Consider the following 27,981-nt stretch of genomic DNA (forward strand, 5'->3'; position numbering starts at 1 on the left):
AAAATGAAAATTCTGGATAAAAACCGAAAATTCAGGGTTCACTTAGCCGAAACTGAAAGTTACCCCCCACACACTTTTAATAAAAGTAAGTTACACACCAAAATTTTACAAAAAAATTATATATTATGATTGTTAACAGGTATTTCGGAAATCAGGACACCTGAATTGATAAATTTGGATGGAATTTTCTGTCACTTTACCTAATTTTGTGAGGATTCAGAGGGAAAATTTTAAAAAAAGTAGGTGATTTTTTTTCTATTTTTTGCTAGTTTTTACTAAATTTCTAATTCTAAATTTTCAGCTAATCCTCCAACTATGGTATCAAAAGAAAGCTCTATCTCTCCTTGAAAAAACAATATATAGTTTACATGTGTACAATATTCACAGGAAAAATGAAAAATCGCTGAACTGACATAGCGCAAAAATGGGAAAAATTGCTCTGGGTTTTGAGGTACCAAAAACCCCTGGGATTGAAGGGGTTAAAATTGCATGCCTCTCAAATGTGGCCTTTTACCTCCCAAACAGCCATCACTTGCATGCATTTCAGTGATGTGCCTGGCATGCCAATTGTAGTCAAGGGGTTAACACTTGATAAGTGCATGTTATTAAACATGTAACACTATGTTGTCTTATTACAGTGTTTCCTCATGTAGATATTTTTGCTAAACAGACACCCATGCACTACAACTACATGCAACACTCAAAGCACAAGTCCCATCGTAAAAGATATATTTCCCTTATAATGTTTTGCGGCCCTCTGGGCTGGTGTGTGTATATAGAAAGCCATCCTCAAGCCTGTGGCGACCTCCCGGACCGTCTACACTAAAAAGCACAACACGACGTCTATTCTTCAAAATGCAGCCATTCTTTCACTCTCCTGGGTCGCAGACGCAATTACTTACCGTTGCTTCGGCTGTTCAAATACCACCCAGTACTCTTGAATTACAGTTGTCATCTGCCTGGGGAACCGCAAGGGCAAGCGCCAATACGACAGCATCTCGTTGCCTGGCAGCTGGTTTTGTGAGGTAAATAACTGACTTCCGGTCTAAGTCTGCGCGCCTATCCCAGAGCGCCTTTCTGCAATGATTGCAACTTTGGCGCACGTAGGGGGTGGGGCCAAGTGATCACGTGTGTATAAAACCAGGGTCCCGGTGTCAGCAGACCAGTGTTCACATTATGGCAGATGCGGCGTTTGAAGACCTCGAGCTGCGAGAGGCTCAGAGGGAATACCTGGATTTCCTCGATGATGATGTGCGTGAATATCCTCCATGGCAGCTAGTAACTAGAGCATTTATACCAGTTGAGCCGTTTAGCTGGGACTCCTCCACTCAGCATGGGGTTTATTTACAAATGTGGTTTCCACTTCCCTACATTACTTTTCGTTATGAGAGATGTTTCTCCTGCTGCAACTGCCGAGCTGGCCCTGTGCCATGTCTAATTTAATGAGTGAGAAGGCTGAGGAAATTTCCCTGACCTTGGGGTTGGACCTTCATAAAGTATAGTGAAGTCAAAGAGCTGAAATAACTTTCCCTTTAGTGATTAAATCTATGCTCCAGGAATCCAACTCATTAGATCCATAATCCTTGTGTTTGCAATGGGATGCTTGGGGATTTATTCATTAAGCTGTGTGTTAAATTTCTGTTCACTACTAGTCAAGCGATTGCCCTGAAAAATGCTTAACATGAGATTTATGTAGACATTGTGTTGATTAATGTATGCTTTATGGGCTGCCCTGAACCTCTTGTGTTGTGGGCTCGATCATATGCTTAAAAGTCCACAGTAACCAAAAAGCTGTAAAACTCCTCTTTACTGAAGCCCTGCTATCCTTATTGTAATAACACCGCCTTCTTGCAGCAAGACCAAGGTGTCTACCATGGGAAAGTGAGGGATATGATCAGTGCCAGTGAACACCGCTTGATTGTCAATTTGAATGACCTGAGGAGGAAGAATGAGAAAAGAGCTGCCATGTGAGTTCTATTACCCAGTGCCTTTAAAATGTACTTCTTTTTGTGTGTGGAAGTTGCTGGAACGTTGTGTGTGTGTGTGTGTGTGAAAGTAGGGAAACTATGCCTAGAAATCCACATCAAATCCATCAGCAGTATACAGAGCTAGCCTGGACTGCTACTGGTCCCGTCGTCCTATCAACCGGGAAGAACCGTGATGAGAAGTGGCAGGAATAGCATTAGAGAATAGATCTGAATACTGGATGTTATTGTGTAGACTGAAAATGGAGTCCTTGGGTGTCTAGCACTTTATTTAACAACAGTGCTGATTTTGTCCCAGAATATTAGTTGTATCTTTTTCAGTGTTCCTCTTGGTTACGTATCAGCAGTATTTCAGTTGTAGGTAGTAAAAGCTGCTATGGCATTTGTACCATCTAACCCCACATACTTTTATTGGTCCACATTTGGCCCTTTCTACCTAGTATTTCTCTCCATAACCTACCAAAGAAGGTAGTTCTTTGTATTACATAGTGTACACAGCAGAAAATAGTAAAGTGGGATACAAAGTTTATATTCATATGTTACCAAAATGCTCTTTACTTTAAATTTCAGATTGCTGCAGAATGCTTTTGGAGAGGCCATTGCTTTTCACAGAGCCCTAAAGGACCTGGTAGCCTCAATTGATGCAACGTATGCCAAACAGTTTGAGGAGTTCAACATCGGTTTTGAAGGAAGCTTTGGGGCCAAACACGTGTCTCCTCGTACACTTATTGCTGGATTCTTGGGCAACTTGGTCTGCGTAGAAGGCATTGTAACAAAATGTAACTATTGCTTTTCCTTTGTCTCTCGTAGAGTATAAGACTACAGTGGGCTTTTAAGAGGTTCCAGTGATGGCCTGGGACCAGAAAAAGGCTACAAGTTTAGTGATTAGAAGAGGAATTATTATCGTCTTTTATTTATATAGTGTCAACAACTTACGCAGCGCTTAAAACAATACATATATTCCAGGGGTATGGCAAGACGAGAATTGACAGACTAAGACCAACCGATACATTAGGTGAAGAGAGCCAGGCTCGCAAGTTTACAATCTGTAATGAGCCACAGAGTTTAGGAACATATGCCAATCTGCTATTTCTTCTGTATGCCAGTCTGGGTTGGAATGGCGTAGTAAATGAATGCAGGAATATATAGTCTTCTCTGCAGAAGAAACTATTTAAGGAATATATTTCAACTAGAAGCATGACACAAACTGCATTTTTTTTTTTTTTTTTTTTGTGTCTATGAATGACTTTTCTTTGTCACATATGCACCTGTCACCTTTATAGTACTTAGGATACAGCGTGTTTATAGTTTAGGAAATTACTATATAAGCCTATATTTTATTTGTTACATGGTAAATATCTTAATTGTATACCCTTGGTAGGTTCACTGGTGAGACCTAAAGTGATGCGTAGTGTGCATTATTGTCCAGCAACAAAAAAGACCCTTGAAAGAAAATATACTGATCTTACAACACTGGAAGCATTTCCATCAAGCGCCATCTACCCAACAAAGGTAAGCCGTTGGGAAAGTCTTGTTGACCGATGATACGTGGCACGATCTTATTTCAGCTTGTGTTTGTGAATTGGTGCAGGATGAGGAGAACAATCCACTTGAAACAGAATATGGACTAAGCGTTTATAGAGATCATCAAACTGTGAGCATCCAAGAAATGCCAGAGAAGGCTCCTGCTGGACAGCTGCCCCGTTCTGTTGATATCATTGCAGATGATGACTTGGTAGATAAATGTAAGCCTGGTGACAGGGTCCAAATCGTAGGCATATATCGCTGCCTTCCTTCCAAGCAAGGAGGATTCACCTCGGGCACGTTCAGGTGTGAAGCTTTGATCGCTTTCTTCTATATCTTGTAGTGTTGATTATCGTGCACCAAAGCCATGCTTCCATCTTCAATGTCTGCGTTATCATGGCCTCCTTTTCCTATTATGTAAGCACTCTGGCAGTGTAACTCTTGACTCTTTCTCTCTCATAGGCGTTTTATGCTGATACCAATAAATCACCCATAAGCTCTGTAAACTAAAAACTTGGTTCTAGTTTCCACCAACTAGCCTAAACCATCTTTTATTGGAAATTAAGATTTCCAATAATGGAAAGAAGTGGGCTTCTCTAACTGGTTTCTTGACAATGACCATCAAAGAATATTATCTAATTTGATAAATGCAGCAGGGAAAACAAGTGCTACAGTTGTAAACGTCATTTATAAAGCTGACTTAAAATGATACAATATAACTGAACATTCAACACTTTCTTTTTTTTTTTTTTTTCTTTTACAGGACCATTTTACTGGCCAACAACGTAAAACTGATGAGCAAAGAAATTGCTCCAACCTTTTCAGCTGACGATGTAGCAAAAATCAAGAAATTTTGCAAAGCTCATTCTAAAGTAAGATGTGTGTTACCTGCATTTGTTTCCTCCATCAAAACAGCATGCAATTTCAAGCTTTACTATTTATTTTAGGACATATTTGAGCATTTAAGCAAATCGCTGGCACCCAGTATTCATGGCCATGAATATATAAAGAAAGCTATCTTGTGCATGCTGCTTGGCGGCAATGAGAAGGTTCTGGACAATGGAACTCGCATCAGGGGAGACATTAATGTACTGTTGATAGGTACGATAACTGAATAACAGAGATTCTCAGTTGTTACAGTACTTTTATTTTAAAGATACTTTTTTTTTTTTTTTTTTTTTCTTTTCTAGGAGATCCTTCCGTAGCAAAGTCTCAGCTGCTGAGATATGTATTGTACACGGCTCCACGGGCAATACCTACCACTGGTAGGGGATCCTCTGGAGTGGGTTTAACAGCAGCTGTTACAACTGATCAAGAAACTGGTTAGTCCACTATAAAAAGCTCTTCCCCCTGTTTATAGCAGCTTTCTTATCTGTTATGTATTGTGACTGTCTGTCTGTAATCCTCATTATAAGACACTGTAGAATCTTTGTACAAACCAAGCACTAAGAGGTCTCTTTACCAACCTGGGAGTTTTTAGGAGGTTCTACTGGACCAAGCGCCTGTAAATTTAGTGTTGGCAAATATACCTGTAAGATTTTTAGTACAGTCCCTTTGTATTCCTGCAGCCATATTATGCATCGGTTAATTATCATTTTTTTTTATTTTTTTTTTACCTTTTCCTCTTATTACTTTTATTGACTTGTCAGTAAATTTGGGCCATTTGGCTTTGTGCATAAATAAGAATTTGTTCCTCTTTTATGGTTTCCAGGGGAGAGACGACTAGAAGCTGGGGCCATGGTGCTTGCTGACAGGGGTATCGTTTGTATTGATGAGTTTGACAAAATGTCAGATATGGACAGGACTGCTATCCATGAAGTCATGGAGCAGGGCCGTGTAACCATAGCAAAAGCCGGAATCCACGCTCGACTAAATGCTCGCTGCAGTGTCCTGGCTGCTGCTAATCCTGTTTATGGAAGGGTAATGTTTTTTTAATTTATTTTTTTCATTATTTATAGTGTGCATATAAATATCTATTGGTATTACATAAGGGTCAAGAGTAATGATCTACTCCCCTTTAGCTTGAGGGGGAGATCTAAACTCAAAACATCTGCACACTAAAGGAGTATGTAAGAGCTGTACAGGTGTTGCCTCACTGATGCCCAAGATAAACAATACTTTACTTCCCCCTTTTTTTTTTTTTTTTTTTTTTTTGTGCACGATGTGCTGTTTAATAGTAATCTCCTTAATCCGACAGTATGATCAGTATAGAACACCAATGGAAAACATTGGTTTACAAGACTCTCTGCTTTCAAGATTTGATTTGCTGTTTATTGTCTTGGACCAAATGGATGCAGACAACGACCGCCAGATAGCAGACCATGTTCTGAGAATGCATAGATATCGCACTCCTGGGGAACAAGACGGATATGGTAGGGTTTTCCTGACTTCCTTTTTTAATGTATTTAATAGCTGTGTCTCCTTTTAAATTATAGTTCTTCCCCGTGCAAATGCTTGGCGTATTCTGCACTGCCCCCCCTCCCTAACTCCTTAGCGTGCAGAAGATCACTTCCCTGCATGCATGCACACAAACATTCCCAATTCATATAAATAGCATGCTTTCAAGCCCATAATTGCCTGCTTCAAGCATTTAATATTTTCTGAGAACTGGGGAACTGCTGTGCTACAGCTTCTCATCAAGGTACTCGCCCCTCCACCACCAGACTTAATAATGCATGCTGAAGTCCGTACAAAGTATGTTCACGCATTTATTTACATTATGTCCATTACTGTGTTTATTGCTTACAGTCCCGCCCAACTTTTTTATGTTTTGTAATACCTTTTTATGTTTTGTAATACCTTTGTATTTCCTCTTTTTACTTACATCAGCATGTTCAATGGCTCCTACACTCGTCGTGAGTGGTCCTGCTGTAGGGGTTGACCGCGCTCTCGTATTTGACATACTTTCCTCCCACGCCGTCTCCCACTATGCCATGCATTGTTTCTTGACCAAATCTCGCCGTGTTATTTGAGTGGTTCCTCGCACTGCATTGTAATATGACGATTCTACACCTCACTTGGTTTCTTTATTTTGCCATGAGTTTTAACACATGAGTGGCCTTCACATGAGTCATTCTGTATTTCCAATGTTATTTTAGTTTTGTTTTTTTATTATTTTGTTAGCCCCTTTGGGCATCTAGTCTGCGGTTTGTTTGTTTTTTTGTTTTTTTTCTGTTTAGAAAAACTAAAAAAAGATTTAATTTGGATTCATCATTTTTCACTCTGTACTGATTTCATGACAACATAACGCACCAGCCTGCTGGCTCACTCACCTTTATTTGTTGATATGGATCCATTGTATCTTTGCTTGTTTCTTTCTATATCATTGTATCTTATTATGGATTCCTCTGTACATATTCCGCAGCATTTCATGAGATCATTTTCCTTTTTCGACTGCGGACACTAGATGTATGTATTTTCATTCTTTTGTCTAAGAATCCGAATAAAAATGTTATTTACAAAGTATGTTTTATATGTATTCATTAGTGTGGCTGTATTGGACACTATAATGTCCTTTTCTTTTAAAGGTAGCTTTTATGGAAGATGTCAAAATACACAGTGACATTATCTAAACATATTAATGTCATTGGTTTAATGCAGTTTCTTGCTCAAAAATATATTGGATATGGTTAATGCTGTTCTTGTAGGTAAACTAGGTATGATCAGCAGGCTAGAAGATCCTATGAAGTTATTTTTGCGCCATCCCTGTGCAGTCTTTCCTAATAAACCCTCACTAGGCATGTCTTAATTACATAAAATTAGTATTTATTAATGAATTATATTAAAAAGACAGTGTTAAAGAATTATTCCTTAGCCAGGTTTGTCCTAAAATATTTTTCAGGTTTTTTTTGTGTGTTTTGTCCCCGTTCCAGCAATGCCCCTGGGCTGCAGTGTGGAGGTTTTTGCTACGAATGATCCGAATGCTGCAGATGCAGCAGACCAAGAGCTGCAGGTGTATGAGAAACATGACAATCTTCTCCACGGGCCACGCAAAGGGTTTGTGCATTTGATGTGTTTCTTGAAAACTGAACATGCTTCTTTTCCATATTTCCATGTAATTATATTCAGTGTTATTGTCCAGAAGCAGCTGTAATTTTGTGAATCTTAAAGGCACTTACCCCACATTCTTATCTAAAATAAAAGAATTGGAACAATTGAAAATGCTGACTTACTGGCAAATACGTTTTTAATTTTTAAACTAGGGCTATTGCTCAAATCAATGGAATGGCAGACATTGCTGGACTGTTTTCACATATTAACCCCTTCAATCCCCTATAGACGTACCGGGACGTCCAAAAAACGCCCACAAAGAAACCCCTATGGACGTCCCGGTATGTCCAGCCCTTCGTGCAGCGTCAGGGACACATCCCTGCCGCTGCACGGGAGACCAGGCTGTCGTTTGACAGCCTGGACTCCCCACTGACAGCAGAAGCCGTCTTTGCCGGCTTTCTGCTGTCCGATCGCCTATAACAGCTTCCGGCATGAAAGACGGTAAGCTGTTACCGGTAAACTGCCCGATCGCGCAGTTGCAAACGCGCGATCGGGCATTCCCTTCCGGGTTACGTCACTGCTGACGTAACCTGGAAGGTCATCGGAGGACATCCGATGAGGCACAGAGACGCTGCGATCTCTATGCAGGTCTGTGAGGACCTGCATAGAGATCACAGTGTGATCGGTGCAGGGGGATCGCGGGGAGGGGAGTGAGAAACCATCTCTCTCACTCCCCCTCCCGGCCTGTAACAGAAAAGCTGGAAAAAAAAAACGGTTGGTCATTTAAAAATAATATTAAATAAATCATTAAAATAATAATATAATACTAAAAAAAATTATAATATGAGCTGTGATGTCACTGTGACATCACTGGTATGTTCAGGAGGTCCCTAGGAGGACCTCTAACCATTACTGTGTAAAAAAAAAAAAAAAAAATGTAAAATACCAAAAAATTCTTAAAAAAAACCTTACATCCCATTGCCCTAGCATAACATCTAGCCAGTATAACCCTCCTGCCCCCGTTCACAACCCCCAAACCTGTTTAAGCCATAGGCATAAAAATTATACAAAATTGTACATCTAATAGTATGCTCCCTGGTGCTGGGAAAGTCTGGAAAATCTATATAAATTAGGTATTTCGGAAATCAGGACACCTGAATTGATAAACTTGGAGGGGATTTACCTAATTTTGTGAGGATTCAGAGGGAAAATGTAAAAAAAAATTAGTTTATTTTTCTAATCTTTGCTAGTTTTTACTAAATTTCCCATTCTAAATTTTCAGCTAATCATCCAACTATGGTATCAAACAAAAGCTCTATCTCTTCTTGAAAAAACAATATATAGTTTACATGGGTACATTATTCACAGGAAAAGAGAATCATCGCTAAACCGACATACCCCAAAAATGGCAAAATTGCTCTGGGCTTTGAGGTACCAAAAACCCCTGGGATTGAAGGGGTTAATACAGAGGACTTGAATAGGCTCACAAGTTAAGGCATTGTAGCCTTCAATATGGGGTTCCACTACATGTTTAGTGTGAGGCTTGTTCTCTAAAATATAAGTTACCGGTTACATTTCAGCTCTCTAACTTAATTATGAAGAGCCAGCCCTGCCAGGTGTCTCCTTCAATGGTAGTTTTGACCCTGGATAATTCAATGAGCAGCTGAATTCAAAAGAAGCCAACGGTATTCAGAGGAGAAACTTTCCCTTATGGCTCAGGTCATCACTTTACTTGCCAAACCTTGTGGTGCTAGTGAATAAAACTCTTTATGTGGCTTTTAGAACTTTGTAAATACCTGTCCATCCACAAAGCATGTGTGTGACTGCCATTCAAGTAGCATGTATAGGAGTTGAAATTGAATTCATTTTAATGGGAACTCTCCTTCTGCTGATTTTCAGTGGGAGTGATAGAGCTTGTACATGGGACGTAGCCAGCCTGCTTCACCGGAAGCCCTCCCTCGTACATGGGACGTAGCCAGTCTGCTTCACAAGAAGCCAGTTGGGCAGGGGAAAACCGAAGTTTCCTTTTGGAACTCCAACATACCCTTTAATGCCTACAAATCGGTGTATTGGAGTCCATGCAACATGTGTTTTAAATATGGCTTCCTTAAATATATGGCTGTGGTGTTCCTTTAGTTTCTTCCCATCTGTCTTTGCTCAGAATTATGGACTCTTTACTCTATCTGGCTGCTAAGATACTAAAGTTCTGCAAATGCTGCCTGTAGGACAGTGTTCTGGAACTTTAAGTCTGCATCTGACAGTATATGAGGATGACCTAGGATTTCACATCTTATTGATTTTTTTTGTTTGTTTGTTTTTCCCTTTCATTTTTAAAGCAAATCAAAGACTGTAAGCATGCAGTTTATTCGGAAGTACATCCATGTTGCTAAGCTGATCAAACCTGTTCTCACTCACGAGGCTTCTGAATACATATCTCAGGAATATGCAAAGATCCGGAGTCATGATCAAATGAATAACGATCGTGCCAGGGTACGGTTACTCTAAATGATATTCATTGGTGTCGTAAACTTCTGTTGTAATGAAGCATGGCATATGCTGTTTCGTGAAGTGTAAAATTTGCTATTGGGGGGGGGGGGGGCATTTGGTCCAGAACCATAGTATGCAAGGGACTGATTTTCTTTATTTACTTGACATTTGTGTTTTCTGTTTTATATAGACAATGCCAGTTACTGCTAGGGCACTGGAAACCATGATACGTTTGGCCACTGCTCATGCCAAGGTCAGAATGAGCAAAACCGTTGACATCCAAGATGCTGAAACTGCTCTTGAGTTGGTCCAGTTTGCATATTTTAAGAAGGTTTGTATTTTTTTTTTTCTCCCACTTACATAATCTGGAGAATGCTTGGTTATAAAAATGGATATTCTGGTGTAGAGTTGTGGTGACTAATGAAAAGCCCCTCTTTATGTGTGCGCTTGCAGGAAAGTTCCTCTGCGAGGGCTGAGCTGGCCCTTTGTAATATATGGTTAATCCTGTGAGGTGGCTTTCAATAAACATCATTGACTTAACTGCACCTTACAGCAAAAGCTCATCAGCATTGGCCATCCATAATGATGATGTCAAGAAATTAAAAGCATAACTCCTTTCCCTATTTAGAAATTATATCATAGTGATGTATATTTAGCATTTCTTCCTTGATTGGTTTCATGCTTTGTTTTAAGATCTTGGTAAAGGACAAGAAAAAAGTGGACAAAGATGTGAATGGAGACCTAAGCCAAGAAACTCCAAGCCAGGAAGTTGTAAGGTAAATAGAGCTCAATACACCATGTCTGATACATGCATTTATTTCATGCCCTGTGTACTTGTTTGTAGGAAAAGCTCTAGGCATGCAGGCAAAACTGCCAGTTCCCAAGATGATTCGATGGATCCATACTCATTCAGTCAGCAAGAGGGCAGTCAAAATGAGTGTAAGTTAATAGAAATCACCTTGATTATGGATTTACATAAAAATACTGTACTATACAATATGAACAGCACGCATATTCCCACTGCTCTTGAGTTATTGCGATTCCCTATTCACCGTTGATAGGAAGTTGAATATACAGGTGCAAGTCAATCAATTATATCATGTGCTATCTTTGTCCTGTACTTTTTATACCCTTTTTATAGAACATTTTGTTCACATGAGCATTTTTATCATGAGATGTGAGTAGCTTAACTTTACCCTGGGGGGAAAATGTACGTTTCGCCAAGTAAAGCATAAACAGTCAGTTGGACTGGAAACGTTTCTGGCACTCAGTTTGTCTGCTTCTGTTTGACAGAACAAAGTAATGCCTTGTGTGTTTGAGCCAAACATAGATTGTATGAAAGCCTAAGTCATTTTATTCATCAGCAATTATGATTTTATTAGGCCAGTTATGTGTTTTTACACTTAAGAACTTGTGTTGCGTTGCTTTCTACTGAAATTTCCTTTTAGTTTATCCACACAAACTATATTTTAACTGGTAGAGCTTTCTTTGAAAATCATAGTGCTAATATACGGTATATGTGTGCGCAGACTTTAAGAGGATCCTTTGATCGAGAAATGGCTGCAAGAAAAAGCGAACAATGCTTCTAAAAATGTGGCCAAACCTAAAGCGGTGTTCTTACATACCCTCTGCAGTTTTGCGTAGGACTTGATCCACATGATGTGTGAAAGAGGGGAATCCACCTAAGTGTGATTTTTAAATGTGAATGTTGTGTACTGTCGTCCATTGTAGTGTTGTAAAACCAAACCCCTTTGTATTTATACAGCATTTTCTCAAGGTTTGAGAACACCAAGGAATAAAGCTGAAAGCCAAATGGATGTTTCCACGAAGAGCTCATTGAGTCAAATCCGGTAATGATCATTTATGTAACTGTTATGTGAGCATTTGGTAATATTTTAATTTAAACGTCAAACTGCAATTTGAATACCATTAAATACTCCATGATCAACCTGTCTCTGTGCACTTATAATGTAAGTGGAGTAGTTTCAAGACATATTCCAACAGTCTTGAATACTTTTGTACTTGTTATCGTCTAGGTAGAAGTTGGACGCTATTTAATGCACATTCTTTGCATTGGATCTGTGTGTTTTTGGACTAAAATGACTTGATTGTACTTATATTTTTTTTTCTCTCCTTTATCCCAACAGAACGAAAGCATTTAAAGCTGCTCTTTTAAAGACTTTTAAGAGCACCCGTTCTCAGTCAGTAGCAGTCAGTCAGCTATTTGAACTTATCAATCAAGGGAACCCTGAACCATTTGAACTTGATGAAGTTAAGGAGGCATTGGACAACATGCAAAATGACAACCAAGTGATGGTGTCAGATGATGTTGTGTTTCTAATCTAAAATTAAATCTTCTCTCCCTATTCTATTTTTTTTTTTCCAAGTGATGAAATGTGCTCAAATATGAATAGCTTTTGTATGTGTATTGAAAGTTTAAAATAAAATTCTAACTTATTTCTTCAATGTGTCTTGTCAAGCATGCCACCATCTCTTTCTGCACTGTGAAAAGCATTGTTCAAGGTTTTTTGGTTTTATCCCAAGGGTATCAAACCATGTTGCATCACAAAATCCCTCTTCTTGATGCTTTGTGTACATGAGTTCCCATCACTGTGGACTGGATCCTGTTTATGGGGGGGACTATAGTCTGTTGGCCTGATCTCCTGTCTATCATAGAGAGAGGGGGGGTATGGCTGATCGACCCGAACCAATGCAAAACCATTTGGACATACAGCTTCCAGACCACTCTATAGGAGCCTCTACAGAGGGGGTGGAAGCTGCAGATTCTCCCTAAACTAAATGTAATCATTTTATTAACTACTTTGCATATGTAAGTACTGTGAAGATCCCACCCTGTCAACCTGGACTCTGTGTTAATTCAGGTGTCATGTCTGTTGCAGCCTCTAGAGGCCACCTGTCAGATCAAGGGTACCTTGGATGCTAATGACCAGCAGCATCTTCTTACCTGGGTGCAACTCTCCCTTTTTATATACCTGTTAACGCTATCATTCCGGCCCTTTGCGGTGCATACAGTCCCTGCTGTTGCTCTGTGTTCTGGGACTCTGCTACTGCTAGTAGTGTTCTGTTGGATTTGACCTGGCTTGTCCTGACCTTGCTCTCGGCTCTTATTCGTGATGATCTGCTTTTGACCCTGTTTGCTCTAACCTAGTCCTTCGTTTCCTGAGTCTTTCCGTTCCTGTGATCTTCTGGTTCTGACCCGGCTTGTCGGACCACATGTGCCCTGCCAGAGGGTTTCCAGCCATGTATCCAGCCCTGTGGGGTATAAACCAAGCCTCTGGTATCCACGCAGCTGGGCTCCTACCTGACCTGCTTACCCCATACCCTGACAGGTACATATAAAGTTTGTTTTAGAGGCACAGTGCACTGGAGAGTCTCTTACGAATGTGGTTTTATTTCCCCTCTTTTCAAAGATGGGAGGGAAAAAATCTCTAGGATGATAGGACAACTCCTCAAATGTCTGACATTAAAATACAGTTTAATAGTAAAATGGTTCTACTGATGTTGCTTTCCAGATATTTTCTTATCTTTTATTTTTAAATTATTGCCAAAACCAAATTCATTTTAATACTTAAATTACTTTTCCTGGAACATTTTCAGAATTTTGATCTCGGTTCCTCCCGTACGTAGCATGTATCTGAGCATTTAACTTTTGTCATTTACAATTTGGGCAGTCTAATGGACTTTTTTGGTCATCTGTGTGTAGTTGCATTTTTATGATGGCATCTTTAGAATGCAGATGTCTGAAAGGAAAAAGATGGGCAATTATTTTAATGACAGACAATAGTGTTCTTGATAAACATTTTTTTTTTGGACCAACATTTAACTTTTTTTGTAAAGGAGTTATTGTTTAGAGGATGTCATCTCATCTGCTGTGGATAACACGTCCTGTTACACCAGCCAAAAATGTCAAGGCAAATGACTATGGCACGTTTTATTCTTATGAATCTTGTGATGTGCCATTTTATCAACCTAGCTAAAGATGCTGGCTATGCATTTTTCTAAGATCTGTTATAAAACAGCATCGCTCAAAAAAAAAATCCATATATCAATTTGTAAGGTGCAAATGACACAATTTAAGTACCATCTTTACTTTATCCCAGGAATTGGGAACTATTAAATACGGGTTAATAATGAAAGTCACACGAAGGCTAAATTGACAAAATTAAAATCAAGGAATGATCCTAAAATCACAGTACTTACTTTCTCCAGAGGTGGATTCTCAACGACCCTGGTCAATTGCTTTTTATGTTTTTTCTTTAGGCAGTATACACTCACTAGTGTAATGGCCAACATGACCACAAATATTGTCACGGAGGAAGATACAGCTATTATAACCGTGTCCTGGCTTGAGACTCTCTTTTCACATCTTTCTCCGACATACCACCAGTCGCTGGTAACTTTACACCTAAACACAGAAATGTAACGGTGTGAGTGCATGAGGTGTGTCTTTTTTTTTTTTTTTTTTTTTTAATTATTTGCAGGTGTTTTAAAATATGCACTGGAGGTGTTGGGGTGGATCCTGTGATTTTGATGTGAGATGTCTATCCAGCCCTGTGTGATATAGCAAAAAATATAACATCTCAAAGTTATTCAGATAACATATTGGAAAATGTAATGATTACCTGCATATTGGCTTTTCATCTTCCACAGTACAGACACCATCATTTTCACAGGTATAGTCTTTGCAGTGGTTGGGAACATTGGGTTCTACAGTTGTGATGCTTGGCCCTGATATTAGCGCTGTTGTTGTTGTTATTCCTGGAACTTGTGTTGTGTTTGATCCTGAAGACTGGGTTGTTAGGGCAGCAGTGGGTTTAGGTGTTGGCTGAGATGAATTTAGATAGGTGACATCTGATAGATTATGAAGAATATATATTTTAAAAAACAATAAGATAACGTGTGAATTAAGTGCAGTTTTTCCAATATGACAATATTACAGACAGAGGATCCAGACAGGATCCTCAGCAATTAAAAAAAAATAAAAAAAAAAATTAAACTAATACATGACTTAACTTTTGGAAAAGCTGAGCTACTAATGGGAGAGCTTTCTCTACATGCGCAGGGAAGGTGTCATTTCCTCCTGAAACGCTTATCCGTCAGCTGTCAGTAATTTCATGTCCGCTAGGAAAATAGCTGTGGGCTAGGGAATGGTACAGGACCCCCCCATATATTTGCACGGGTAGACACCGTTAACATTTAAAAGGACTGAGCGATCTTTATTAAGTTTCATATGATGGCTGGGGAGTCCATTTATGCAACAGATTAAGTTTACAAATTAGATCTCGCTTACCATCAACTGACAGAAGAATGAAGGCATCGCCCCCTTTAAGGAAATCTCTGCTATGAAGCCTGTCATGCGTGATATAAGCAGAGGTGCCAAGTCCGGGTCCTCGGAAATATTGTGTTCCATTAGGGAATGTTAAAGGTATTCCTACTCGATCAGGTCTATCCCAGAAATATAAATCGTTGCCTGAAAGAAATATAATCCTTCTGGTTCGTTGACACAGTCACCACACGTTGCTATTGAATAACCATAGCTTATGTTTGGAAGATCTCCATTTTTTTCTATTGTTTATTTGATGAGCGGACTAATAAGTACTATGGTTACTGATTATTACCATACATACTTGCATACAATGCATCGCATATGTTAAAAAAAAAAAAAAGTCTATGCGCAGGTCACACTTAACTGTACATTCCTTCTGTTGCTGTACACTTGTAGACACCAACTGATAAATTGCTTACAATGGGTTAGATTAAATTGCCTTGTATAGTGGTAATAAATAAATTAATAAAAAGGAGAAAATGGTTTTAAAACAGTGCAATAACCAGAGGTACCTTCAGCGGAGGGCTGACAGCATTCAGCTTGGGGAAAGTCCTGCCATTTCATCCAGTGATAAATCATCCAATAAATCTGTCAGATAACACCCCCCATATGTACTATGCACTGGATACACGTGAACTTGCAAGCAGAACTTGATGTCCGACATTTTATTGGTCCAACATAGAAAAGGACAGGTTACATACGCTTTCAGTGCCTCAGAGTTCCCTTCAAATGGATCATCCCATCTCGAGAACAACGGAGGTCCCAAAAACAAATGTAACTTTCCATCTTTTCCTAAAAACTTATGGAACAGTACATCTCATTCCATGTTGGCCAAATAAAATGAGTCAACTTTGGGTAAAGAGTTTATTTTCCTTTGTGCTAATGCAGCTATATCCAGTTTTCCCAAAATGTTAAAATCAAAGTTGTCCACTGCATCAGTCTACTTTATAGTGTATTATAATGAAGTGGAAACATCTAGGAGTAACCACAGTTGAGCCACAAAGAGGTTGACCACCTACAATCACAGAGCATAGCAGGTAAAAATCATCTGTGTCACCACTCATTACAGAGTTCCAAACTGCCTCTGGAAGCAACATCAGCTCAAGCACTGTGCTTCATGAGCTTCATGAAATGGGTTTCCATGGCCAAACAGCTGCACACAGGCCAAAGATCACTATGTGTAATGCCAAACATCTACTGGAGTGCTGTAAAGTATACTGCCACTGGACTCTGGAGCAGGGGAAATGTGTTCTTTGGAGCGATGAATCACACTCACTATCTGGAGCTCTGATTGACGAATTTGAGTTTGGCGAATGCCAAGAGAGTACTACCTACCAGAATGCATAGTGCCTACTGTAAAGTTTAGCAGAGGATGGATAATGGTCTGGGGCTGTTTTTAAGGGTTTGGGATTGGTACCTTAGTTCCGTTCAAGAGTAATGTTAAAGTTACTGCATACAAAGCATATCATTTTAGACAAATGTATACTACCAACTTTGTGTCGCCAGTTTGGGGAAGGCCCTTTCTTGTTCTAGCATGACTGTGCCCAAAGCAAGGGATGATTTGGAATGGTAATTGCGAGTTAGGCATTCTCGTCCTACATCAGTGCCTGATCGTGCAAATGCTCTACTGGATGAATGTGTACAAATCCCATAGACACACTTTAAATTCTTGTGGAAAGTGTTCCCATAAAAGTGGGGGCTATTATAGCTGCAAAGGGGAGGAGGGTAACTCTATATTAATGCCCATGGTTTTTGAATGGGATGTCCAACAAGCTCATATAGGTGTGACTGTCAGGTGCCCACATACTTTTGGTCATATAGTGTATGTTGAATCCGCAGCATTGCACAGGTCATCCTATCAACATATTGATACTTATGTCATTGCACAAATAACTCACACAGCCATGTTACATGATGATTATGATTGATGACTAGAAAACTTAATACTCATTCAGGGTTTTGTTTTCTTTAAAAACTCACTTGTTTTGTATTCAGGATCGGTGGTTATACTTCTGAGGTTTGACATTCGCTTTCGTATATCTGGATTTTGATCCATAAGTACCATGGTCGCTTGTCTTAATGAGCATGGCCACTGAAGCGTATCATCATTTGCTCCGGAGATAAGTAGGAAATATATTCCAAGGTCATATGGCTTTTCAGCATCACCAGTGACTCTGATTAATACTTGAAATGCATAACCATCTTTAGAATACAGAGGAGGACTGTAAAGACTTCCATTCTGTTTAGCGGACTCTTCAGTGAAATTTCTGATGTGCCAAACGTGGTGGGGACACCGTGTTTCTGACAGGTTAATGTCATCAATTGAAAAGCCACCATTGGAAATTCCATTTCCTTTCACACCTTCAAACACAACACGGAATTTGTTGGATACATTTAAAGAGACGTGATACAGTTGCCAATAGTCAGCTGGGTGACCTGCAAGAAAATAAATAGGAAAACACAGGTTTATTCTCATATGGCATCTGTTCTGGTCACTATTTACATGAGATACTAGTATGAATAACAATTTTGTCTGCAGATTCTTGCAAGGACAAACTTGCTTTGGGAGATTGGGTTATTTATTTTAAATTGATACATAGAAACATTAGAATACCCCCCTTCCCAATCACAGCAGCCGTAGAGGGGGCAGTAGGGGCAGTGCTAATAGTAAATATAGATACTCTCCATGTGTTGATTATATTTAGTAAATGACCCACAGGGTTCAAAATGGTACTTACCATCTACAGTGCTGATAAATTTCAGGGTGCCATTAGGGTAGGCATCTGTGTACTCTCTGATCCAGATGTTCAGCTGATCAGTTTCATGACCACTGTTGTAATAGAAGAACTCCAGACACTGAAATCCCCTCTTTGGGTAGAAAAGTCTGCTTTCGAGAAAAGCTTTATGCCCAGAATTACCTGTTGCCGTGCTAAAGTGCATGAAATAGCCACTATCTGTATCGGGAAATAATGTCACAACAGTTAAAGAAATGAATAAAATATTTGTGCTGATAATAAAATGGTAATGACTAACAACATGGGATGAAGGAGAAAGACGGACAAGGTAGAGCATTATGATTTAACTCTTTCTTATTAGCACCAGTAAAGTAATGGTTTAATGAGAAGTATGGTATTGCTACATATTTCAGTGTTCATTTTTGTAAAAAAGAATAATGACACATTAAAACTGACATAAGTCAGATGACAAATACAAAGAGGAAACAAGGAGAAAAGGAACGGTGGAATTAGTGTCATATAGGAAATGGAGGTACAATATTTTACTTGAATATGCTAGTTTCATATGTAATTGGTTGAACCTTTAAAAGTAGGCGGTATACATGGATTATTAACTTTATGAAGTAGGCTTAAATAATGTTAAATAAACCATGTCAACCACCGCACGTTGATTCATTTTCTGTTTTTGTGATCTAGTTTTACCCTTTGAATCATAGATTACATGGTGATTTAGGAAATCATACACAACCTGCTGTTTTTTTTTTACACAACCACTGCTTCAGTCATAACCACATAAACTATGGCAATGATTCATGTTCCGAGATAACAAACTTCATACCTTTGCAGTTCCCCATGTTTGAATGATCACTAGAGGGACCATTAGGAATGTTAAGGACATGCTGCCAGTCAGCGTTATCTCCTGTACCTTGGACCATACCACAAATATTATTGTACTCAAAGGTGCATGTGTCCAAGAATGTGAGAGAAGATGCTGTTTGGTAAAAAGAGAAATGGTTATTTATGTCTTTACTGTATGAAATGATCACAACTATTTTTCTGTATGTTTTTGCTGACATTCTGAAGCCATGCAAATCTTTATAAATTTATATTTTTGAAAATATAGTATCAAGATACAAAAATATCTCAGTGTGTGTAAGCCCAGTATTGGTGCTTGGTGGACTAAAACGTGCATTAACCCGTGTTGTAACTTTAAAAGTGCCAAATAAACCTTGTGACATCTCTGTTTCTCCTACTTATCCCTCTAGCTATACGACCCAGCACCCTTCTTGCTTTTCTGATGCATTGTTGCATTGCCTACTTACCTTTAAGTCTTCACAAATAATTAAGACCCTTTAATTAAATTGACTCACTCTATTATCCTCTACCACATTTGATTGGAGACTGTTCCATTTATATACCACCCTCTCATACAATGTTAAAATATTTTTTTAATTTACTATGTCCCTAAAGTGTATCCACCACTGTTGCAAACAGTGTATACTATAAATAGATACTTTGGCACAAAAGTTACATTTTGCACCAGAATTTATACTAATTAGGCTTTCAATATTGATAACAATTACATATTAATGAGCATGGTCCCAAACAAATATAAGTACATGCAGAATCTAGTCACATACAGCAATTGTAAAGTCGATTCAGCTTTTCAAGGTCATAGTCACTGAAATCCATTCGTTGTCCAATCACATCACTGAATGCGGGGATCCTTGTCACAATGGTTGGCTCAGATCCATTCTGGAAAGCAGTTTTGCTGTAGTGCATAACAGATGTGTAGTCATATGGAACATTCAGGGCACTGGAACGGGTATCATCATATGTATTAAAATTGTGCTCCCTCCCTGTAATAAATAAAACATGGTCAGGAACCCAAGTAAAAATCTATATATAATAAACATTAAAACATAACAGATGTCACATTCCACCATCATAGCATAAAATGTGTCACAAAACATGGTATTTTTAATGTGTTTATAATTCAGTATTTATGCACCTTGCTGCATTTTGAAATGCTACATATATTTTTTTTTATTATGAACTTATGGATACTTATTATTATTATTTATTGTTTTATATAGCCCCATCATTTTCCATAGGGCTGTACATTGAGTAGACAGGACATAACAAGTAGTGTATAGCATAACAATTTGATTTACAGAAACAACAGGCAAGGAGGGCACTGCTCAAACCAACTTACAATATTGAAGATTGTGAAGCCAGTATTTGTGAAGAGAAAATGCAGCAAATTAAATTCTACTGTCATTTTTAATGCTAATTAATGTAAGGCATCTTCATGAATAGTTCACTTTTATGGATATCAATATTGTAAATTATGGGATAATTTCTCATTCCAATTTCTAAGCAGATAACAAATGACTATGTAGCAATATGTGTGATTTTGCAAATCAAGGGCAATCATACATGTAACACAACCAAATGTGCCATTTATTTCAGAATCATCACCATGTCAATTATTAAGAAACAAAGCTTACCCGATAGAATCCTGTCCCACATAATGATGACGTAGTCATCTCGATCAGCACGGGACTGTTCATGCCAGAATCCCAGAGCATGAAGGAATTCATGTTGTATAGTGGCTATCCGGTCACAATTTGTTCCGAGCGATAGCTGTTGTTTTCCTCGCCGTAGATTCCCAACATAAGAATAACATCTAATAGAAAGAAAATAATTTACTGTATTTTTTCATTGTAAAATAATACAATCTTTACATTAAAGTATTAACTTAATCTTGGATTGAGCAAACTGTCGTCATATAGTTGGAGCTGCATCACTTGCAAACAACTTGACCAACTATGGAATCCCATGTTTCCATTATTACTCAGATCACCAGCATAATTGCACCATACATTAAGACCTTGCACAGGAATTAAAAAAAGCCTTGTGTATATGTAATATTGAACTGTATGTATAACTTGAGGATCAGCCAATCAATGCAATGATAAAAAAATGCTTAACTTTCTATAAATAAATAGCCTGCTGATTAAACATTGCTTTTTTCATACCCACTATCCTTGAACACCGAGATATAATTTGTTTCTCCTTCCCAAGGTTTGAAATCAATGCATGATTTAAGTCGGTAACGTTCAAAAGCTTCTAGGACCAACGCTTTGGCATTAATTTCTGGAAGAAACAAAATTGAAAAAAAAAACTTCAGTAATATCATGGGCATCAAGGGCTACACACAACTACAGGGGATCACTTCAGTTTATGAAAGTTGCTATGAAGTAATATGCCTGGTTTTGTTCAACAAACAGAAGGTTCACCTATCAAAGAATACAAAGCCATCATAATTCTAAATGTTTGAAAGTCAACACGGAAACCATTTCTATGTAAGGGGCTGGATAACACCATAATCCTGTAAGTAGCTAAAAATACAGTATAGAGAGAGAGAGAGAGAGAGAGAGAGGGATATATATATATATATATATATATATATATATAGAGAGAGAGAGAGAGAGAGAGAGAGAGAGAGAGAGAGAGGGATATATACAGAGCCGGCCTTAGGTGTTCTGGCGCCCTGTGCGGACTACTCCTCTGGCGCCCCCATCCCAAAAAAGATCTGTTATATTTGCCCCTAACCCCGCTTCCGTGCACATCTTGCCTGTTGGATTCAGCACTTTCTTTCCCCAAAGATAACACCACCAAAAAAGCTAATTTCTGTTAATCCCAATAGATGCTATATGGTATTATACTTATCTATAATTTTATAAAGTGGGGTATATTATTAGAAATAATAATAAATGCTTATTTGATGGTGGTTTCACTAAATGGTAAAAAAGTCAACAATCTGCAGATAAATTAGAAACCGTAATAAGCAAATTCACTGGGCTCTAGATGGTCCGGGGAAGTTTGAAAATCTGCTGTAACAAAATCCAGAAATCGAGAAGAGTGAAAGGTACAGCCATAATTGCATCTTTCCCAATTTGCTTGGATGGGCCACATGGTCCCAACAGTCCTGCTCTAGTGTACTGTTCCATAGAGAAAGTAGGAAATACCCTTTAAACATCCTATCTACGTTTTCTAAGGCGATGTTTCAATTAATCCTGAGAGTTTATTTGTTGAAGGAAAGTTTCCTCCAATAATTTCAGAATTAATGGAATATAGACCTGAAAATCCTACACATTCCAACTTGATTCCTGCACATTCCAATATTCTGATCTATTGAGGAATTACCAAACTATTCGCAGTACTTACCCAAGCTGTCCTCCAAAAAATAAGGAACAGGGATAGGCCACCTGTACTGCTCACCAATGATTGAGTTCAGTTCACTTACCTAAGTGGAAAAAATGAAGGAGAATATGAGTTACAATTAGCTGCAGCATTTAAAGACCTGGTAGCCATGACCTATAAATTATGAATAATGATATAAAGTACTGTGCAAAAGCTTTAGGCAGGTGTAAAAAAAAAATGCTGTAACATAAAAGTAGCTTATTTTCTTGCCATTTAACAAAATGCAAAGTGAGTGAACAGAAGAAGAAAAATGACATCCCTTCAAAACAGCATCAATTCTTCTACATACACTTGCAGGTACACACCTTTCAGAGAACTAAACTGGATTTAGGAAGCCTGAGTTACTCTCTCTTCATGTAATCCTAGAATTGATCACTCTATTGTATTACTTAAGGTTGACATGCATTTTACAACTATTTTATGAGAAACTGAGCTAAAATATATTAGTTGTCTATATATATATATATATATATATATATATAAATATACATTTAATTAAGCAAGTTATAGTTAAAATAAACTATAACCCTATTATTCTATTAAGTATCTAAAGTGATATTTTTTTGGTATATATATATATATATATATATATATATATATATATATATATATATATATATATATATACTCATGATGTGGAAGTGTTGCAGACTTTAATCATAATTAGCTACTGATAATTTTATTACGATGCTTTGCCAATATCAGATTATCAAGCTATGTCATGTGTCTTTTTTTATAGCTGTAAGGACAGAAAAAAAATCCTTATCAATGTTACTTAATATTCCCAGCAAAGAAAATATGTAAGCATTTAAGCAATTCTATTAATAAGTTATCAATTGACAGAAAGTTAATTTTTGATCTGTGTGAGCAACAAAGCTATGACCTAACAAAATTGTAAGAACAAGTATGGTTTAAGCTACGTGAATTATTCTGCCCTGTTGGTGATACACATCTATATCCAATATTATTAAATGTTTGTGATTAGCCAGGATATTGGAAATCAGATATCATGAACTGTTTTGTAAATAAGGGCAAATATTCCAGTTTACGTAAAATTTTCTTATCGAAAGCTAAATATGACTTGTACCTATTCAATATACAGAGTGTCTATCACCAAAAGTATGTAAAAGGAAATTGGCTTATTTAGTGTAACTTACTTCATTAAATTTGATGTCCCCTTCAAAAAGATCCAATCCTAAAAGAGAAACAGAGTAAACTTGAAAAATGTAAATTTCAAAGCATAATGTATACATAAAATAATGGGTGAAAATAACATACCTTCATTTACGTCAAGAATGTCCAAGTTTTTTCCGCCATCCACGTCAACATCTGAAGGAAGAGAAACAAATAAGATACAATGTTATTCGCCAAGATAAAAAATAAAAAATACTGAATGTTGAGAATGTCAGGTCTTAAATGTGTGAATTATAAATTCACTTTGAAATAATACATAGGAGTTGTTTATTAACTAACGGGCAAATCGTAAGAGAGTTACAATTAGTTGAAACATTTAATCTAATCCTACTAAAAAGGCCTAACGCCAGTGTGCTTCTTATTACTTGTTTCATAAGAAAAATGAATGTAGTCTTTTTAGCCCAAGTGAAGATGGGTCAATACTTAACTTTAAAATCATATACTGTATAACCATGATGGTGCCTAGTGTAACAAAGACTTTAGGCAGCAGTCATATCATGATTCTGTCCTTTATATGCTCCTTCTATGTTTTTCTTTTCTATTAATGCGTTTTGTATAAGCCTGGGTGGCCGAGCGGCCCTGGCATTTGAAGGCTGTCAGCTGGATATGCGTGTCTACTACCTTTTTTCTACTCATGTAGCATGTGGCTGGGAGTAACCAGCCACTAGACCAGCACTACAGGACCCGATCTGCTGCTGGAGCGGCAGATAGAGTGAGTACATGGTCATGTCAACCACCAGCCAACAAGGAATTGTGCCAGACTGTCAGTCCGGACCTGGTAGCAAATCTTTTAAGTAAAAAATATGATAAAAGAGGCTAGAATTTTGGAATTACAGAACAGCATGATGTCACTTCTTATTTGGATTCCAAGTTGGAGGTGCTTGGTTGTGCAACATGTAATGAATAGATGACACTATCTTACCTTTTAGTTCAGGAACAGGCTGGGGAAGAATATAAAAAATAAATAAATCGTTTTGTTGAACATAATTTACCCCACAATATTAGCGTGTTGAATTAGAATTTGGAAATAATATGGAGGCCAGATTAGTAGTCATTAGTCTAAATGGGAATGAGTATAATATATTCCTTTTTTTCTTTGTTTCAGACAATACATGTATGGCTGGCCCCAGACCACGATCCGTATACCAGGCAATTGGAGGCTTTTTTCATTGTGCCTCACAGGCATACATATTTTGTAATATGATGTCATGTCACAGCGTGTTCTTCATCTCAGGGTCTTTGTCTAATAGATATAAAATATAAAGTTGGGAAAGAGAGCGACAATGCGGAGAGGGTAAAGGCTTGGCAAAGTAGTTGTGGATAGAAGGTGTCTCGCTAGTAAAGGTAATGTTCCTAAGTTTGCTATGAGCATTTGTCTGTTTGGATTACAGTTATTGAGGAAAAAGAACAGACTCAAAGGATTTAAAAAGTCTTACAAATGGACACTGGTTTGGCGTCCACTGATTAAATTTTAAGACATTAACGGTGTGTTCTGTTTGCTTGGTAATGTCTACAAGTACACGTTAAATATTTAAGGACAAAGTCTATGTGGATAACATCTTTTTTCTCAAAACTAACAGAATATAGAAATGAAGTACAGAACAAAGTACATAGGAGTCATTAGGACATGGCTTAGAGGATTGGAAGAAATCAATATGAGGCTCACTGGCAGGTGATACAAAAATGACCATCGAGAGTCATATGTCGTTTAATGATCTTCACTAGTTAAAACATTATTGTGTTGTTTAAACCTAGAAAGTCATAGGTGTCCATGTAATGCATGGGAAGTGTTAGTTAAATGAGAAAGTGGTACATAAGTGGAACAGCCTCCCAACAAAAGTGGTAGAGAGGAATACAGTGAAGGAATTGAAAGATGCATGGGACGGATGTACAGCTCTCCTGAATATAAAACATTGCCAAGCACAGAATAAGGTTTAAGGGTTTTATATCACACAACAATAGACAGACTAGATAGAGTGCATTGTTTTTATCTGCTGTCTAAGTGTAGGTTTCTGTGACTTCTGTCTGTTTCCTGATATACCGTAATCATGGGGCATGTCATTTTGAATTTAGTTTTTTAATCTATCAAAATTAACAATGTTTGTCAGTGTGATGCTGCATGCGTCAGAGGACAAAACGACAATTGCTTTTTTGATCAGTGACAAAGTGTGTAAGACTGCTCTTAATGTTTCAAATAACCAAAATTGATCTGAGGGTAACCATACATGCTGCTTCCAATAAAATCAGTGACACCTAGTAGAATTTGTTACATAAATTACTCGGTTATTTAGCAAAATTCTTTATGTGGGATGGATGTGCAGCCCTGGTAAATTAGTTTTTTTCTGTGATCATTTAAAGGTCACAATTCACCTGTAAGTGACTATGCACTGGATAGTCCATCTCATTTACTTTATTTTAGAACTCAAAAATATAAGGACTTGGGGCTACGCAAGCTGCCTTTTAGACTAATGAAACTTCGGCAATTAAGTACTTTTAGTAGTTACTGTATAAAGATGACAGTAAACCACCAGGGTACCCAAGGCAGTAATTCAGATTCATATACAGAAGAAGCAGATTTCCATTGATGTGAATGTTCAATACAGAATTTGCATATTAAAAAAGGTAATTCAAAATAGGTTTCTCATGCTAATAATTGGACAGTATACAAGTGATGCTACTGGTTTATATATTCCAGATGAGGTATTCATTGCACTCACCACTCCACATTGCACTCCACAAACAAGTTGCAAGAAGAGCAGAATCAGAGGGAATCTCATTGAGCCCATGCTGGGTATGTAGGCGAACACTGAACAATGGACTATGGCATTCTGACAGCATTACCTTTTATATTATCCAGGTAATATCACCTTCTATGTACCTTGCTCTGCAGTATAACATGCTAACAGGTTACAGCTTAACCATCCAAGTAGAATCTTGAACTTGTCATATAACAAGCTTGACCGTGTCATTGAGTACTTTTAACCATGTTCAAAATATCTCCAAAGGGTTATGTAAGGCTATGTAACCATCAGTTCGAATGGAGCCACACAATTCCATCTTCCTCAACTAACCAGACAAGACATGTAGTCTACAAATAGCAGTAGAACCAGATGTGAACTATTTCAGGTTTAACTTCAAGCACAGTGAGTTGTCTGAATGAGGGAGAGCATGAGTTAATATGTGGATTAATTGTCTGAATGAGGGAGAGCATGAGTTGTCTAATGAGGGAGAGCATGAGTTAGTATGTGGATGAGTTGTCTGAATGAGGGACATCATGAGTTGTCTGAATGAGGGAGAACATGAGTTAATGTGTGGATGAATTGTCTGAATGAGGGAGAGCATGAGTTAATGTGTGGATGAATTATCTTAATGAGGGAGAGCATGAGTTAATGTGTGGATGAATTGTCTGAATGAGGGAGAGCATGAGTTAATGTGTGGATGAGTTGTCTGAATGAAAGTGTGAATTAGTGAGTGACTGTAAAAGTGTTTGTGTGCATCATAGATGTATAATTGTGGAAGGGCAAAGATGGCACTAGCAGGAGGTTTGAGCCTTGGGGACCAAGATGGCACAGGCAGGGTGTATATGGGACCACGATGGCACAGGCCGGACTGTTTGGGGACAAAGTTGACTTGTGCTGGGCTATTTGGGGACAAAGATGGCAAATCTTATGTGTGTGATCTGGGTGCTGGTCAGGTTCTATGTGGGCAGTGTGGACGCCAGGGCTGGCTTTGTGATCTATGCCTGTAATTTAGGGGGTTTTAAATATACCTTTAATGCTGTGTTTTTATGTGAATTCCAATTGATCTATACCTGCAAAGCTGGGTTTTTGTGTTATTCTGTAGATCCATATGTGGTATGCTATGTTTCCATACATTATTTATGTATACCTGCAAATACAGGGTTAATATGTCTTATTCAGTTGATTAATACCTGCAATGCTGTTTCCATGTATTTGATCTATACCTGCGATGCTACGTTTCATATATTGTTATTGTATACCTGCAAATACAGGATTTGTATGTCTGATTCTGTTTATTTGATATATACCTTCAGTGCTGAGATCACAAGTGAATTTCAATTGATCTGGGTTTGTGTGTTGATCTATACCCGCTATCGGCAGCAGGGACTAATATTTATATATTTATATTTATGGGCAGAAGGGGCTAGTAAATTGGTTTTAGATATTTGGACAGGGGCGCAATTTCAGTGCTTGCCATAGGTGCTATTTTCAGTATATACGCCTCTGCCTCCACTAGACACCAGGGAGTTAGAAGCACTGGTAAGTTGGGGGGGGGGGCATAAGGCTTTTCTGGAGGCAGAGTGCTCCATGCCTCCAGAAATGCCTTTTAACCCCCTATATGCCACGCTGTCCCATGATGTGCCTTTTAACGCCCTTTATGCCACTCTGCCTCCAGAAATGCCTTTTAACCCCCTATATGCCACTCTGTC

General features: G+C 38.2%; 2 protein-coding genes across 2 annotated transcripts; one reads left to right on the forward strand and one right to left on the reverse strand.

Annotated features, from left to right (window-relative positions):
- The first annotated feature begins 1,176 nt into the window (after positions 1–1,176).
- On the forward strand, positions 1,177–12,332 carry LOC149287790 (maternal DNA replication licensing factor mcm3). The gene is made up of 17 exons (XM_089492406.1): positions 1,177–1,251; positions 1,855–1,967; positions 2,556–2,764; positions 3,367–3,497; positions 3,577–3,815; positions 4,273–4,381; positions 4,457–4,610; positions 4,700–4,831; positions 5,221–5,429; positions 5,707–5,881; positions 7,382–7,505; positions 9,836–9,989; positions 10,177–10,317; positions 10,680–10,762; positions 10,831–10,925; positions 11,752–11,836; positions 12,134–12,332. Exons 1-17 carry the CDS (start codon positions 1,177–1,179, stop codon positions 12,330–12,332), a joined length of 2,427 nt encoding a protein of 808 aa, XP_089348532.1.
- Positions 12,333–13,732: 1,400 nt separating this feature from the next.
- Positions 13,733–25,222, reverse strand: LOC149287791 (meprin A subunit beta-like). Its single transcript, XM_089492407.1, has 14 exons — positions 25,198–25,222; positions 23,616–23,666; positions 23,495–23,532; positions 22,302–22,380; positions 21,110–21,227; positions 20,579–20,757; positions 19,709–19,927; positions 18,907–19,059; positions 18,072–18,287; positions 17,314–17,769; positions 15,298–15,477; positions 14,630–14,858; positions 14,208–14,412; positions 13,733–13,747 (listed from the first exon to the last, which is right to left on the reverse strand). The coding sequence occupies exons 1-14, from the start codon at positions 25,220–25,222 to the stop codon at positions 13,733–13,735; spliced, it is 2,163 nt and encodes a 720-aa protein (XP_089348533.1).
- Positions 25,223–27,981: the final 2,759 nt, after the last annotated feature.

The sequence above is a fragment of the Sceloporus occidentalis genome, unplaced genomic scaffold (assembly GCF_023333645.1).
Source record: "Sceloporus occidentalis isolate IW3139 unplaced genomic scaffold, rSceOcc1.0.p SCAF_56, whole genome shotgun sequence".
Taxonomy (NCBI): Eukaryota; Metazoa; Chordata; class Lepidosauria; order Squamata; family Phrynosomatidae; genus Sceloporus; species Sceloporus occidentalis.